The sequence below is a fragment of the Agelaius tricolor genome, unplaced genomic scaffold (genome assembly GCF_023055355.1).
Source record: "Agelaius tricolor isolate 1412-34295 unplaced genomic scaffold, bAgeTri1.0.p SCAF_2, whole genome shotgun sequence".
Lineage (NCBI taxonomy): Eukaryota > Metazoa > Chordata > Aves > Passeriformes > Icteridae > Agelaius > Agelaius tricolor.
Genome location: NW_027269262.1, coordinates 23663504 through 23679722, shown reverse-complemented (window position 1 = coordinate 23679722; position 16219 = coordinate 23663504). Strand labels below are relative to the sequence as shown.

General features: G+C 40.1%; 1 protein-coding gene across 4 annotated transcripts in view; it reads left to right on the top strand.

Annotated features, from left to right (window-relative positions):
• The first annotated feature begins 3515 nt into the window (after positions 1-3515).
• Positions 3516-16219, top strand: part of MARCHF6 (membrane associated ring-CH-type finger 6) — a 44830-nt gene continuing 32126 nt past the window's right edge. The window contains exons 1-4 of one of the 4 annotated variants that reach the window (XM_071454405.1): positions 3516-3656; positions 8309-8405; positions 9226-9299; positions 15929-16072. In XM_071454405.1, coding sequence (XP_071310506.1) covers positions 3638-3656; positions 8309-8405; positions 9226-9299; positions 15929-16072 — 334 coding nt within the window. In that variant the 5' untranslated portion in view covers positions 3516-3637. Of the gene's footprint in view, positions 3657-8147; positions 8218-8305; positions 8406-9225; positions 9300-15928; positions 16073-16219 lie in introns of those variants that run through there. The other 3 variants (XM_071454397.1, XM_071454387.1, XM_071454377.1) reach the window with 3 other exon arrangements.

Below are 16219 nucleotides of genomic sequence, written 5' to 3'. Positions count from 1 at the left end.
TTTGCCATAACCTTCTGTTGTTTGGGGTTATATCTATTACTATCTTCAGTTTACACCTGTACAATTACCACATTTCCTCCATTACCTAGATAATAACTTATATGGATCAGAGACTTTGTTTTTTCAGCATATTTGTTCAGCTCCTTTTTGCAGTAATTCTTGACCTTGTCGAGAGACAAAAGCTAACAATAACCTTCTGATGTCCTTCTTTACCAAAAATTAAAAGCTGCATAAGCCATGGGTATTTCTTAAGCAAAAAACACCTAACGTATTACTAAATAGACAGGGCTTCATAATATGTTCACCAAAAACTCCAAGAAGGCTGAGAGATGCTTAATTTAATTTAACCTACAATAACATACTATAGGGGTTTTTTTTGGTTTTTTTTTTTTACATTTTCATTTTAATGGTCTGCCTCCAACTCACGTTTACTGGTAAACGTATTCAGTATAGGCTATTGTATAGCCTATACTGAAACACTAGGTATGAACAAAATTTTGGGATTAATTCTCTCTAAATGCTGAGAAGATGGTACACATGTAATGTTTGGTAGGTAATTTAAATGGCTGAACAGACAGATACAGACAGGAATGAAATTATTCACTGGCAACATACAGCAACTCCTTTCAAAAGCTTTAATTGAATTTCAAGAAGCCTACCATGAGAGACTGAAAATGAAGAATTATATACATTAATCTTGCCATGGTCTTTGAATGCAAATTACAATTTAGAGACTTTTATTGACATTTAATTTACATTTATCACAGCAGAATAACAATGTTGTAACAAAGAATGGTTACATGTTTGGAAAATAAAGAGTGGGAATTAGGAATATACTTGGAAATTTAAATTCTCCATTTCTTGGCTTTTTCTCCTGTTTTTTTCCATTGATTTTTCCTTGCTTTGGCAAAATTAGCATTGCAGCATTTCTCACATTCTCAGTACTATGCTGCCAGATTTTTAATAGGCCAAGATAATTTGCTGACACTGAGCAAAGTGAAACTCAAAAATGAGCTTATTTTTAAAACAAACAGATTTTTTTTTTAAAGTTATAAGTGGGAATTTTTCCACCTTGCCTTTCAGAGCAGAGGGACACAGAAGAGCTGAATATGGCAGTCTAGCCCAAGTGTATTTATTGCAGGACTTTACTGTACTTTTTCAGCTATTGGAGAGCCATATGAAGTCTTCACTTTTTCCTTATTTTTTTGGTTACACAGGCCAGTATCATACACTCCACTAGCTTGAAAAATTGTAATTTTGAAGGACCTAACATGGTTACAGTTTAGGAAAATAGAGTTGTAAAATCGCAAATTGGGCACGTGCCACCTCTGCACTCTAAGTTCAGACTTGAACTACCCAGCATTCTGCTGCTGACACGGAGCCCGAAGGCTGAATGCAAAGGATTTAATGACTGCCTGGACACAAAGGGTCATATGGTAAAGAGAGCTGAGGGTTGCTACAACTCATTGATCAACCATAGGGGTTGAAACAGCTGCCACAATGGAACGCTAAAACAAGGCACGCATACATTTCATCAGGATGGAATTCATCTCTACCCTGAGTAAAATTAAATTGTTTTCTTCCTTAACAGTATTCCTGCCAACTCAGCAGAGCCTGAGCGACAGCTCTCAGCGCACGTGGCAGAGTACAAAGTTTTAATGCGTGCTGCCCCGGTTATGTAGGGCAGCAAGACATGGAAACATAAATGATTAAGCTAAGAGAGAATTTTGTGCTTTGCTGAGCAGTTTATGAGCTCTGTTGGAAGCCCCAGCTCTGGAAGGGGTGGTGAGATTTGGCGAACAGCACAGGTAACACTGAGAAGAGGCCGGCTGTTTCCAGGGCTTACACATCCCTGATCCCTGGAACATTGATCCTCTCAAAATCTGGCCGACTTCACCTAAGGATGCAGCATTTCTCTCCGGTTTGGAGTAGAACTTAAAACCAGTTTTGGCTACATTTTGTCCAACTTCCATGCTCTTCCCATGCCCTGCTGCTGCCCTCGACAGGGACCCGCCCAAGCGGCGCTGGCAGAGCTGCAGGGACAAGTGCCGGGTCCTGAACTTGGGTCACAGCAACCCCAGGCAGCACTACAGGCTGGGGGAAGAGTGTCTGGAAAGCTGCCCATTGGAACAGGACCTGGGGGTGTTGATCAACAGCTGGCTGAACATGAGCCAGCATGTGTCCCGGTGGCCAGTGGCATCCTGGCTTGGATCAGGAACAGCGTGGCTAGCAGGACCAGGGCAGTGATTGTCCCCCTGTACTTGGCATTGATGGGGTCACAACTTGAGTACTATGTCCAGCTCTGGGCCCCTCAATTCAGGACACTGAGGTGCTGGAAAGTGTCTAGAGAGAAACAGCGGAGCCGGTGACTGGCCTGGAACCAGTCCCCTGAGGAATGGCTGAGGCAGCCGGGGTTGTTTAGCCTGGAGTAAAGGAGGCTCAGGGGAGGACATTATCACTGTGCAACTGTGAAAAGTGCATATTATATGGCTCTATGCAAATATTTACTATATGTATTTTGATGTATTGATTAGTAGTGCTATATTAACATTTTAATAATATGATAAATGTAGTCTTGTAGTTAAAAGGTAACTTTTGTATTTAAAATAAGAATTATGTAAGTGAGGTATCTTTTTAAGAAAAGAATGAAGCACTCGCACCAGATAGCAGCCACAAGACACCTACATCTTTCAGAGAAAAATAATTTATTGTTCTCTTATCAGAAGAAACTGAATTCTTCCTGCCTAGATAAAGATCGAAGGTGCCTTAAGATTAAGAAGTTAACAATGACCAAACCAAATGCTTTGTTTGAATAGAAGTTATGCATCATGTAAGAGGTGTATGAATATTCAACAAGCTATTGCTCTTAAAAGTTAATCCTTTGTTAACAGGTGTCCTTTTTTGGGCTCGTGCTGCCCAGAAAAAGGTACCTGGACGTCCATAACTCTTTGTCTCTATTGTCTCATATTGTCCTAATTCAAATTGTCCAAATTATTATTACTCTAATTGTATTACTATTTTTATAACTGTTTTATTACTATTAAACTTTTTAAATTTTAAAAAAACAAGTGATTAGCATTTTTCACGCAACCACATGAAATGAGGCTGTAGCCGTGTCGGGGTCGGCATCTTCTTCCCAGACAACTAGTGCTAGGGGAGAGGCCATAGTGGCAAGATGCAGCAGGGAAGGTTCAGATTGGATATTATGAGGAATTTCTCCGCAGAAAGAGTGATTGGGCATTGGAATGGGCTGCCCAGGGAGGTGCTGGAGTCACCGTTCCTGGAGGTGTTTCAGGAAAAGCTGTATGTGGCGCTTAGTGCCACGGTCTAGCTGACATGGGCAGCTGTTCGTTCATAGGTAGCACCCGATGATCTCGGAGGTCTTTTCCAACCCAACTGACCCTGTGTTTCTGTAGATGAGAGCGGGGCCGGCCCGCAGCAGCGCCGGCCCATCCCGGGCCTCCCAGCCGGTGTGTCCGGCAGGCGGCGCTGTGGGCGGGCAGGCGGCGCTCCGTCCCCGCTCGGCCGCGCTCTGTGGCCGCGGGCTCGGCGGCGCGGCCGGTCCGTCCGCTCGGCGCGCGGCCCCGCCCCCCCGGTCACACCACCCGCCCGGCCGGCGCTGCGTCAGCCCGGCAAGATGGAGACCGCTGAGGAAGGTACGGCTCGCCCCGCCACCGCCGCCAGCCCCCGGGCGGAGGCTCTGCCGGGGCAGCCTCGGAGGGTGGAGGGGCGCGGGGGAGGAGGAGAGTGTCACTGGGCCCGCTGGGCGGTCTGGGGGCTGCTCACGCCCGGAGGGGCTTCTCGCACCGGGGCTGCAGGTGCTCGGGCCCTGCGCCCCCCCCACCGTGCCGGGCCCGCCGTGCCGCGGGGGCCGTGCCGGGCCGTGCCGGGCCGGGCCGTGCCGTGCCGAGGGGGGCAGCGTGTGAGGCGGCGCGCGCGGGTGCCCCTTACATAACCACGGGATACGGGGAGCGGGGGGGGGGAAAGGGGGGCGGTGCTGGCAACACCCGGAGCGGGGCTGGGATGGGCCCTACCGGGGCACCGGGGCCTGCCGGAACCTTCCGCTGGCTGAGGAAGTGGGGGCCCGGGGGAGAAATGAGAGCCCGGGGCGGAGAGCAGCAGGCGGGGTGCGCACGCTGGGGCAGCGGGAGGAGGGCACTGCCCCCGGCTCCCTCCTGGCCAGCGGACCCTGTCGGACCCGGCCGGCCCTGTGGCCCAGGGAGCCTCGCATTTCTGCGTTTAGCTGAATAGTAATAGCTGCTCCTTTCGCAAAGCTGGCTTTGTTACGTGTGCTGGGCAATCTGTTTGGGAAATTGAAATATGCAGGAGCTGACGTGTTTCTCTGTCTCTAATATTGTAGTCACTTACCTAACTTTTAAAAAAAGAATTGTCAAAGATATAGTCATGAGGTGGGTTTCATGTGTCGTATCCATTTCTAAGGGTATTGCTTTATTTGAGATCAAATATGGATATGTTTTGTCAGCACTTTTGTTATGCTTAGATAATCACAAAATCACTGAATTTTTAAGGTTGTAAGGGACCTCTGGAGTTCATGTACTCAAAGCCCCCTGCCAAGGCAGGGTCACCTAGAGCAGGTGACACAGGAATGTGTCCAGGTGGGTTTTGAATGTCTCCAGAGAGGGAGAGGGACTATGTTGTTCAAGCAGATGTCGGGGAACTTTGACAGATCAGCACTTCATATTGTAGTGTAAACCAAACTAAATAAAGCATGTTTGTTGTGCTATGTTTCCTGCAGTATTTGAGCTTTGTTTATCATCTCAAACAATGAGTGCAAATACATATTGCAGCAGCAAGGCAGTTCCAAGGAAAGCATTTTGTGTCTTGGCTCTTGTTACTTTGGCATCATTTTGAATGTAGCTTTTTATCAGATGCTTGAGAGGGTTTAAAAAAAATGGAAAAACATGAACCACTGGATGAAGTAAGACAGCACCTTTGTAGTAGTGTCCTTTGGGTTGTGCTGTAGACATCCTTAATACCCGTGATCACTGATGGTTTATCAAAATATTTGTGTTTCTTAAATCTAACATTTGAAATTGCTTGCTGCAGCTCTGTAGACCAAGTCACTTACACCGATAAAATCAACAACAAATTGAAACTTTGACTGCTTTTCCTCTGCTTGCCCAGAAAAACTGGTTTTTTTGCAAGCTGTGAAGTGGATACTCAGAAATGACCTCCTGATTTTCCACCACTCCAGCAGCTGGTAAATCCATCTCGGTGGATTTAATTCAAACAGCATAGTTGATAATTTGTTACAGGCTGTTACCAGTGGTAGACTTTGATCATACCTGACTTAAGTAGGTGAACAGACCAGCAAGACAAAGAAGAGGAGATTTTTAGTTACATCTTTAAGGCATTGTCTTCTTTAACTAAACATTTGTTTTAAATTCCACACTTGAAATTTTGACTTTTCTGGTTTTATATACAAGCACACACAAAGGCACATGTATCTGCAGCCTTAGATATTCTATTGTGGCCTTATCAATGTTGCCCTCAAAAGCTCCCAGTGGTAGCTTGAAAGTAACCGGTCTATATACTCACTTTCCATAAATACCACCAGAATGTTACAACTTCTTCTACAGTTTCAAACATCAGATCCTACTATTAGAACTTCCCAAGGCTTGCCAGAACGCTGAAGAGACTTCCCAAGGTTAGAAAGCTCTGAACAGCAGCAGCAGCAAAGACTGTGTTAGTGCCTTGAGGAAGAGGAAATATGATATTATTGTGTGCTTGAGTTTCTGCTGCAAAGTGTCAGGTGGACTTTGTGAACTGGTGATGGTCTGATAGTGGTGTTCCGGCCGTTGTGGTTCTGATGGGCTTTGTGCTTGACTGAAGTGTATTGTGGAGCTGGAAAACTGAACTGTGTGGTGAGAGCTGAGATAAGAGAGGCGGTCTGGGGTTATGTCAGACCTAAGTGGAAGCTGCTTCCCCTCAGAACGAATGTGAAAGTTGCTTGTCTGCAGCACCTGAAAGCACCAGATACCAGGTTTTGCTAAAGAGGTAATACTGGTTCTTTCTAGATAGATCACTTTGTTGCTAAATAACGTAATCTTCACTTTTTGATATTCCAGTGTTGGATTCAGTTGGAGAGATAATAGGCAGTGAATCATTCTCAGGGGGAGCAGGAAAGAACTTATTATTCAAGGTCATTTTTTCCAAAACATGTGCCTGAAGAACAGGATGCAAAGTGTGGGTGCACATAGAAAAATAGTGACTCTTGCACAGTGTAGTTCTCTTTGACCATGGCTGTAGGTCATAAAGTGCATAGCTTAACACCTTGACCCTCAACAGAGTTTATTGATTTGAAGCTATCAGTTGCTTAACAGTCCAAACAATTGCACTCATAATATGTTTATTTGGATTTATACAACAAGGGGAAATATCTAGAAATTATCATAGCTTTGAAAAAATGAAATTGAGGTTTATTTTAGTAAGCTAACAGGCAGTCTTTTCTCAAGTAAAGAGCTCTTTTGCTCACAGTAATGCAAATTGCTTTTTCCCAGAACTTTTGACAATAAGTGAACAGTTTGCTGTGAGAGTCAACAGGCCATTAAATGGACAGATTCAGAGAGCCGTGGGCATCCTTCAGGGAGCAGTGTGCTTTTAGCTTGCTTTCATTGGTGCCAGAGTGTCCTTGAAGCAGTGGTTTCATGTGCTGTCTTGTGCTTGTCTGACCCCTTGTGAGGCTGACCCAGCCGACAAAGCTGCCCACTTGCTGCGGTGAAACAGCTCCCTTGGAAAGAATGCAGGAGGAGGTGGGCATGCCACAGCCAGTGGGCAGGGCAGGGCCTGCCTGTCAGCTGGAGAGACCTGTCCTGTGCAGCCATCTGGAAGTGCTCTCTGCCATAAAAGAATCGTTTGTTAAGAGAAGTAGCAGTTCTGATCATTCTTGTCAGCAGAGGAACCAGGGACTCGTGGTGTTTGCAGCAATACTGCAAATCATCGCTGCTACACCTGGCAGTGGTGGAAATGCTCTTTATGTCTCTTTGTAGCATCACTGATGTGATATGGAATACCTGTTTCTGTTAATTCTGGGTTTTCATGCTGCATAATGAATTCAAACTACACTTTCATGGATAGAAAATTGTTTGAATTTAATAATTTGAATTATTATGCTTTATGTGTAGAAACTGTCCTAATAGTCTATAAACTATGGATGTGGTCATAATGTGACTTCTTTATAGGAAAAAAAAATCAGTCTTTGGTGCCTTCTTTTTTGTAGAAAAGCATTAACTTTTGAAGATTCTGGCCAAGAACAAAGATAGGTGATTTGGACTTGAAATTGCATATTTGCAGTATTCTCACATATTTTTCTGACAAAGATCTCTGATAGGCATGAGTTCCACTGGAACAAATATGCATGTTTGCTGGATAGTGGTTGATAGAGAAATAATTAACAAAAGATAAAATCTCAAACTCACATATTCTATAAAAATGGACATTTTATGTTCACTTCTTTAATAGAAGTAAAAGGAAGACTCAAGGGAAGATGCATCTGTCAATAAACAGATAAAACTTGATTTTTATTTCTATTTAATTGTGTGTTTAGAGCTCTGGCTAACTGAATGGTTTAGAGGGAAAAGTTTATGCTCACTTCTTTATCCACAAAACCTCTGCAACCTTTAGTTGCAAGAAAACGTCAAAAATAGGGAATAAAGTAGGTGCGGGACGTATGGAAATATTACTGAAATGATAAAATAAGAAATAGAAAGTGGCTTTTCTTACTGGACAGTAGACTGTCTCCAAGTTGGCTAGCAAATTGCAAAATACCTGTGTCTGTTTGTTATATTGGATTTTTTTCCTTTCATCAAGAGCACCAAGGAAATATGTGTGTTAGGTTTAAGCAAATTATTTAAGTCATTGTTGGACATTATTAAACATCTTCTGTTCATCATCTGTTTAACTTTTTCTAAACTGAGATGGAATTTTTTTATTTCAAAGTATCCACATTCAAGAAACAGTTTTTATGTTGTTTTAGTGATAACTCTTTAGGTAGAAAACACGTCCTCCTGTAGTTTTACTGTGTCTGTTTCCTAGAAATCCTAAAATTCTTTAGGACGTGTTTTGAGTTTATGTAACATGATCAGGCAGATAATGTTCATGTTGCTCTTTCTGGTGATCTCCCAGTCTCTGTCTTGCATCAGATGAAATCTGTCTTTCATCCTCTTTCAATTTATCCTGGCTTCATTTTGCTACACAGTAAAGTTTCTAGAATGTACTTGTGTAATTTGTCTTGAAGATGTAAGTTCTTTAAGCAGAAGTGTAATAAGCTTATTGTCCTTGTCAGCAGATATATGCAGAGTCTGTCGGTCGGAAGGAACTCCCGAGAAACCCCTCTATCATCCATGTGTGTGTACTGGCAGTATTAAATTTATTCATCAGGAATGGTGAGTTCTGTGTCTTCTGTGTGTTTCTTAAATTTTTCTTTTCCTAATGAAAACATATTAACATGTTTCTAAAAATACCTCAAGTCTTGAGGTTAAGTGAAAAAAACAATATTCAGTGGAAACATGTTTGGGGTTTTGATGTTGTTTACATGATAATTCGTTACAATTCAGGAAAAATTTAGTAATTATATATGGAAAGAAAGCGCTGATAATTATTTGTATTTGGGACTGCAGTTCTGATTGGAGGTCAGCTTTATGAAAACTAAGCAAAAAATCAGTAAGTTAGGGCTTTTTTTACCCACTTATAGTTGTGAATAGAAAGAACATCAAACCTCACAGAAAAAAATAAAAAACCCTAGTGCTTTTTAGTTGAGGTGTGTTTGATCAGGAAGTGCTAAAGTAAAAACTGTATTTCTGGTCTATATGGTCATTTCTGATGGTATTTTAATAGTCCTCCTTTCACAAATGCAGCAATTCTAAATCTTAGCTGTGTGCATCCATATGTCATATCTTAAAGTATTTATAAGAACTGGTGTCAGAGGTGGATGTCTGTGCCAGGCTGTCTGCTTTGATCAATAACGTACTCAGAGAATGAATGTTCTGTATCAACACTGGGACACGTGTCAGTTTACCTTTTTCTACTGTTTGAAACTTATTTCATGGCCTAAATGGACTTAATAAACATGCTAATTTAAGTCCTGCTTGACAGTACAAATATCCTGATTTAAGTGTGGAGCAGGGAATTAGTGTGTTTTCCTTAATGGAGGGATAGGGCTGAGAGATGTATAGAGTGTGTTAATGTGATCACTTTTTATTGCAGCTTAGTTCAGTGGCTTAAACACAGCAGAAAAGAATACTGTGAATTATGTAAGCACAGATTTGCTTTCACACCAAGTAAGTATGTTTTACTTGCTCCTATTTTTTTTCAGAATTTTTCTTACATAATATCTATGAAGTGATTACTTTTTCATTCAGTGTGGTAGATCCAAACTTGTGGTGGAACTTCTGTATTTTTGTTTTAATTGCAATTTCTATGCATGTTATTGCAGACTGAATTGCTTAAATGATGGATAATTTGGTTCTTTCATAATCTTAAGTGAGACATAGAAGTATTATTCTGTACCTTTTTCTGACAGTCTCAGTCCCATTCTTTTTTTGCCAACATTACAGTGTGTTGCCTGTTTTCAGCTTCATTGATAAATTTGAGTTTTTGGAAGTCTTAATGGTAAAGTGAAACAGTGGCAAAATTTGAATTTTAAAGGCAGTTTTCAGTTACCTTTAAAGGATCTACCTGCAACACTAATACTTTGCTTCTGTCAGTTTCAGTTAAGTGGTCTTGACAGATAATAGAAATTATTATTATTATTCAACTTATATTTCAGTCAAGATACACTAGCTACTCAGTATTAAATTGCCTCTTATGTTAGATACAACTAAATAGAAAGATGAAGAATATTCATATAGCTCCCAGAGGATTCTTAATTACATTTTGGCTGATTGTAGTAGGAATAGGTGAGGTGGCAGGCTAGTATTATTTAGTGTTGTCAGTTGCCTGTTGAGCAGGTAAAGTGGGTTTTATGCTACATTTTTCTCTTTAAATTTACTGATTTATTTCTGTTCCCCTCTTACCTTTTTTTGTGTGTTGGTGTTTTTTTCCTCCTAGTTTTGTACTTTGGTAGAGAAAACTGAGGCTAAGGTGGTTTAGTTCATGTATTTTCTGTTCCAAAAATCCCTTAATGCACCTTCTTTCTATATGTTGAACCTTGGTATAATGTATTTCTGCCAAGAATTAATTAAACACACTAGACCATCAGTGAAATGTACTATGTTAACTCTGTCTTGGGAGGGCAATAGTGTATTTTACGTTAAACACAGCAGTGCTTTCCAGTTATTATTCTTAAATACTGCAGTGACCTGTATGAGGAATGTTAGAAATCATCTGCTTGCAGGTTTTATTTGTTACATATTTTTATAAAGGCATTATATTACTTCTGCATGGAACTTGCACAAACTAAAAGTGATATGCAGTTCTGAATCTCCCTACAAGCTAATTAGCCACTTCCAAAATTGCATACTGTGACCAGGTCCTCTACAGAATTTAGTGTGCAAGACCAGAAAATGGCATTTCAGTGATTTATTAGTTGTTAAGAAAAAAGACTTTCTAGTTTTGTATGAAAAGAAAAAAGCAAATCAAAAAAGTTTATAATGTTTTCCTTGGGATCTAGAAAAAGAGGATAAGCCATTCCAAACTAAATACATTTTATATGCATGTTGCTCTTGATAAGAGGAAGCTTAGTTGCTGCCCTTATCAACAGAGGTGTTCCTGCAGAAGTTAATTCTTTACTGACACTGCTGTTGCCAGCACAGCTTGTAATGTACTTGCAGGTTATAGACAGGGGATAAAACTTAGTTGAGTTCATGTGGCTCAAAAAAATTACCATTTTTAATAGGAGCTTTGAAATTGGTAATAAGCAATCTCTTTCTTCCTCATGCAATAGAGTCTGTCCTCCACATTCAGCCTCTAGTAAAGTTCTGCTTATCCTCTGCCACACACTTGTCACTCCCATGAGTGAGCAGGCTCAGCTGATAAGGTTTCCTTCTCAGTTTTCCACGTTGCAGTGTGCTTTTTTCTACCAGGCTTCACACAGTGGTAGCAGGTCAGGTAACCTGCACAGATTCCTCCTGCCCTTGGGGTCTTGTTTCATTGTTTCTTGTTTCATTGTTTCCCTCACACCCAATACTCACGCAGTTACGGTTTCCATAATTTCTCTTTTCCCTCTTTCTTTGGAAGATAATGTGGCTGTCCAGTCTGGAAACTGGATCTGCTTGTGGGAACGGGGAAGGAGTCACAGGTGCTGGAGAGAGAATGATAAGGCAGGAAAAAAAGGGGACTTATGTATGCCAGTCATCCCAAGCAAAGTTGGATCTGGCCTGTAACCGTGCCAGGTGTAACACATTTTCAGATAAGTCGATTCACCACGGGATGTGGTCAAATAAACACATGCATGTAATTAATATCTGTGCTCCAGCAGACAAGCACTAATGGTGTAATAGAATATTAGTGCAGTAATACCAGCAACTCCTCTCTTGTTTAGCTTGGTTTGCTTGCTAAGGCTGTTGCTGTCATTCTGTCAAAAATGCTCCCTGTATAGTGTATTCATAAACTATTTGTATTGCATTATTCTCTAAGTTCTGTAACATTTTGGGATTTTTTTAGCACCTGAACTACTAGCTTAGTTATTGCTTGGAAAAAAGGAAAAAGGAGAAGATTCAACTTGTATTTTGGCTGGAGTACAAAGGAAGAAATTTTTCTTTTGAATAATAGCATCATTCTCTAAATGTGTTTAGTCATGTAGGTAAATTACTTGATTTCAAATGCATTCTTTAAAGCTAAATTTTTATGTTTTAAAATTAATTACTTTTCTGCAGTTCTACAAGTTAAGAACTAAATCAACTATGAAAAAAGTAGCTTTTGACATTTTTTGATTGTCAAGGTACTTGTTAATTTTCAATTTGTGAGTTTTCTTCCTGAGTTTTTAAAGAGTAACTACTCTATTCTTTTCCTCCCCACACATGCACTTTCTTTTGTCATGTGCAAGGATGTGCTTCTGTTAGTGCTACACTAAACATAAGCGCCAACACATGAAAGATGGTGAGGCTGTATTTCCCAAGAAAATACAGTTGTCAAAACTTCTCCATTCTGTAGGAGGTAATGTTAACATAAATACTGTCAAAAACACAAGTACAGAAGCAGACTAGGCTGATCTTTGTCTGAGGATTGGGATGGGTTCGTTTCTGCACTTCCTGTGCAGCTTCATTGCTGGTATGCAGTTCATTCAATGTCACAAGCTTAGTTAAAACAAAGACTGTAAAACTAAAGGAACCCATATGAGTAGGATGTTCCTTATCATGTAATTTGGATATTACATTATTGAAGGATATAATAAACTGATATCTCTACCTGTTTTGTTTTGATAAACTTTTAACACAGTAGTCCATACCTTCAGCATTTCTAGAAAGGCTAACTTCAAAAAATAAACTTCTGGAACAAAATACTACATGCTGGCACAGAATTCAGTGTGCCTTCTGCCAGTTCCAGTGTGCAGAGTATACACACAGCTGAGAGTTGTATGAATGTTACTTCATACACTAGAGCTGTGCTTGCCTGAGAAGGAGTGGAGTTTTTCTCCTTTTACCTTAGTGGTCTGAAGCAAAGTCTGCATGTGTTTGAAGGGTGTAAAACACAGAAACATAGAGTGGTTTGGGTTGGAAGAGTCTTATGAAGATCATCTAGTCCAACCTAAAGAATAACTCACAAGCCCTGTTTTACCAAATCAGTGTTTCCACCCAGGAGCTATCAAGTATATGTTTTTTACTTATGAGTTACACAGTGTTATTTCACGATCAGTGCACGAGGATGACTGAGGTGGCATATAAATGGCTTGCAAATGTAGTAGTAAATAAAGAACCTATGGTTGAGAGGGCTGCAAGTGTGATGATTCTGTGAAGTAAGCTAAATGGCAGCTTCTAAATGTAGCCTTGTGGTTTTCCTACCTTATTTGTGTCAGTGTAAGAGCGTATTTTTTGTCTACCATCTGTTTTGGAGAAGTAAAATTAATAATTGTGTTCCTGGAAAAGTTAGGCTTACAGGAGAGGAGGGTAAAAGAAAACCCCACCTCCTGAAAACAACCAGCCAAACAAAAAAAAAAACCCACCTAAATTTAGGATTCACAACTAAATTAGCAGTTACACTGCATAGCTGTGACCTAAGTATCCAAAAAGCTTTCTAGTAGTTTTTCTATAACCTGTACAGCTCAAAGAAGTTGAGCTAAACCTATGAAAAACTCACCCAAAATCTGTTTGAATTTCATACTGTAATAGAAAAAAAAGACAAGCTATTGTTTCAATTGGTCTCTAGTAGAAAGATTTTTATTTGGAGGAACTGTGGTAAATAAAGTAGGAATTTGCTTTCTCAAACTGAGTTAGGAAAGATTACTGAGATGGAAATAAGGGATGGAGGTGCAGTGAGGAGGATGGATGCTGTGGTGGCAAGAGTCAAGGTCTCAGGCCTCAAAGTGATGGTGGGAAGCGGGTGCAGGGAGCTGCAGTGTGGACAGAAAAGGGCACTGGGTGACAGACACAGGTGGGGAGATAAGCCATGAAAATCACTGGCAGCAAGCTGCAGTGGTGCAGGGTGCTTGCACACCAAGGGTTCCTGTCATGCTAGGAATTCCTGCATTTCATGCACCTGAGTGTTGCAGGACATAGCAGGATTTTACCTTGTCATCATGATATAAAGCTTCTAGTGGAAAAAGCTGTACATATTTTAAGGTGTGCACAGGACAGTGCACAGAAAAACCAGCTTTCTTCCCACCCTCAGCTTCTCAAATCATCAAAAATTACCAAATTGTTAAAAGTTGGGGGACATAGCTTGCATTCTCTGAGTAGTAGCTACATTGTGCTTTTATTTGAAAAAGCTCTGTTGTAACTCTAAAGCCTTTAGAAAAGTGAGCACACAAAAATGCCAACTTCTATAAGCACTTTCTGCTTTAAGTTAGGATGGACATTCTTTCTTATAGTTCTTCGTGTGTGTTTGGTAATTCCTGGAAGATGCATTTTTAAATTTCAAATCTTTCCAACTTAACAACTTGTCCCTAACAAATTAATCATTAATACAAAGTTAATGTTTTCTGTGTAGTCCTTGTTGCAAAGTGTTGATCAAAATATATTTTTTGAAAATGAGAAGGTTCTCGAAGTATCTGCTGAATTGTCTGTGAGTGGTGCCGTAAATATTTAACAGATGCACTCTAAACAGATATTCTTTTGCACGCTTGACAAAGCTTTTTTGTCTCTCCTGTGGCAGAAATTTTCCAGAATGCTTGTTCAGTGTGAGCTGAGATCATTAGTTAGACTTCGGCTGGCATTTTCTATAGTTCCAAATTGTGTACTAAATCTGTTTCTGTAACAAGAAAATTGTAAGACAATGTCAAAATATGTTTGTGTCCTGCTTTCAATTCACTGCTCTGTGTTCTCACAGCTACAGTTCCCTAGTGTTATACTTTCAGTCCTGTGTTTCATGAATTCCAGTTCCCTGCCAGATACCTGGCGAATAACAAGCTTTGAAATTTCAAACCAGTTACTACTTGTCTCGGGGGTACTGTGCTGTTGTTACTTTGTGTCAGTTATAATCCACACAGTGCTGAAATGCCCCAGTCTCTCCCCATTCTGCTGGACTGCTTCTGGATGTTGATACTGTTTGTCTGTGTTCTTGACTTCTCTTTACAATACAGAAACTGAAGGAAATAGCTCTGAAGAGAAAAGAATTTCTTCCTCCTGTAGATGCTTCTTCTCTGAGACTAGTAAAAGGATGATTGGGAATGTAGGTGAAGGAGCTGCAGGTAGATAGCATAAAGCAGTATTTGTTAGACTCTTAAAGGGTTGCTTATGAGAGGAATTGAAAACTTCTTCCTATTTATTGTTATAAAATTTGATTTTCCTTATGTAGTTAGAAGTATATAAGGTTTTAAAAGATAGTCCATGATGTTAAAGTCTTCAAGCACAGATGTTTCCAACATTACAAACATCCAGGCAGAAATGTCTTTGTGCAACTTCCAAATATAGTTTATCTTCTTTATTCAAATCTGTTATTGATGCTGTGCATTGCCACTTCTTAGTATCCATGTAAGTGTGTAGAAACTAAGTACAGGTAATGAAATTTTTACATGTTTTCTAATTGTTTGCAAAAGAAAACCTCACCACTGTTTTTCTTGGCTTTTGAGTAGGGATGGAGCTATGCAACATATAGGTGTTGAGTTTAAAAAGTCAAGAAAATCTAGTACATGAGAATATCTGTGCAGGATCAGAGATTTGCATTGTGCTTTGTAATAGGAGCGTCCTTAGAAGAAATTCTTCCTGATATGAAGCAGATATCTGTTGAAAGTCAGTCATGGTGTGTAAATTTCAATGTCTGTGGATACTTAATCAGTTCTCTCCAATTTTCCTCCCTGTGTGCTGCTTTTTTTTTGCTGGGGTTTTTTTTGGTCTGTGCTGTTGGATGGCAAGTAGGATCTAAATTATCTAGCACAAACAAATTGATAGTGTGCAAAATTGCTAATTTCTGTTATTCCTCGTGCCCTGTCCATGAACTAGGTTTATAAATAACAGACAGAGGAATCTTTGAGGTAGTGTTGAGTGAGAGTTATACTGACTTTAGAATCTGCTTTTTCTTGAGCTTATTTTTTGGTAATTGGAGTTTACAGTTAACAAATAAAGCTATTAAAAAAACTTCTCTTAGGTCAAAAATTGGCATGGAGCTTATTAATTTTCCCATTCCACTCAGTACACACTGAAACAAATGTGTTATGTGAATTTTTCTTGTTGTTTGGAGTCGTCTCCTGAGAATATAAAATATGCTTATTCTTCTAGTAAGCTTTTGTCAGATGTAAACAGTTTGTAGTTGGCAGGACATTACATAAATACTTCTCTAAAGGGCAAACTGTTTCACAAGTGCCTTTTCTACACAGTTTATTCCCCAGATATGCCTTCAAGGCTTCCAATCCAAGACATCTTTGCTGGACTGGTTACAAGTATTGGCACAGCAATACGATACTGGTTTCATTATACACTTGTGGCCTTTGCATGGTTGGGAGTAGTACCTCTTACTGCATGTAAGTATTAATTTTCTGTACATAATGCTCTTATACACATGGAAATGTGCTGCTTCCTGCAACAAAGTTTTGTGAGACCATTATTGTCTATTAAAAAAAAAAATCAAGGATGCTATTTCATTTATTTTCACTCAAAAATTCTACCTG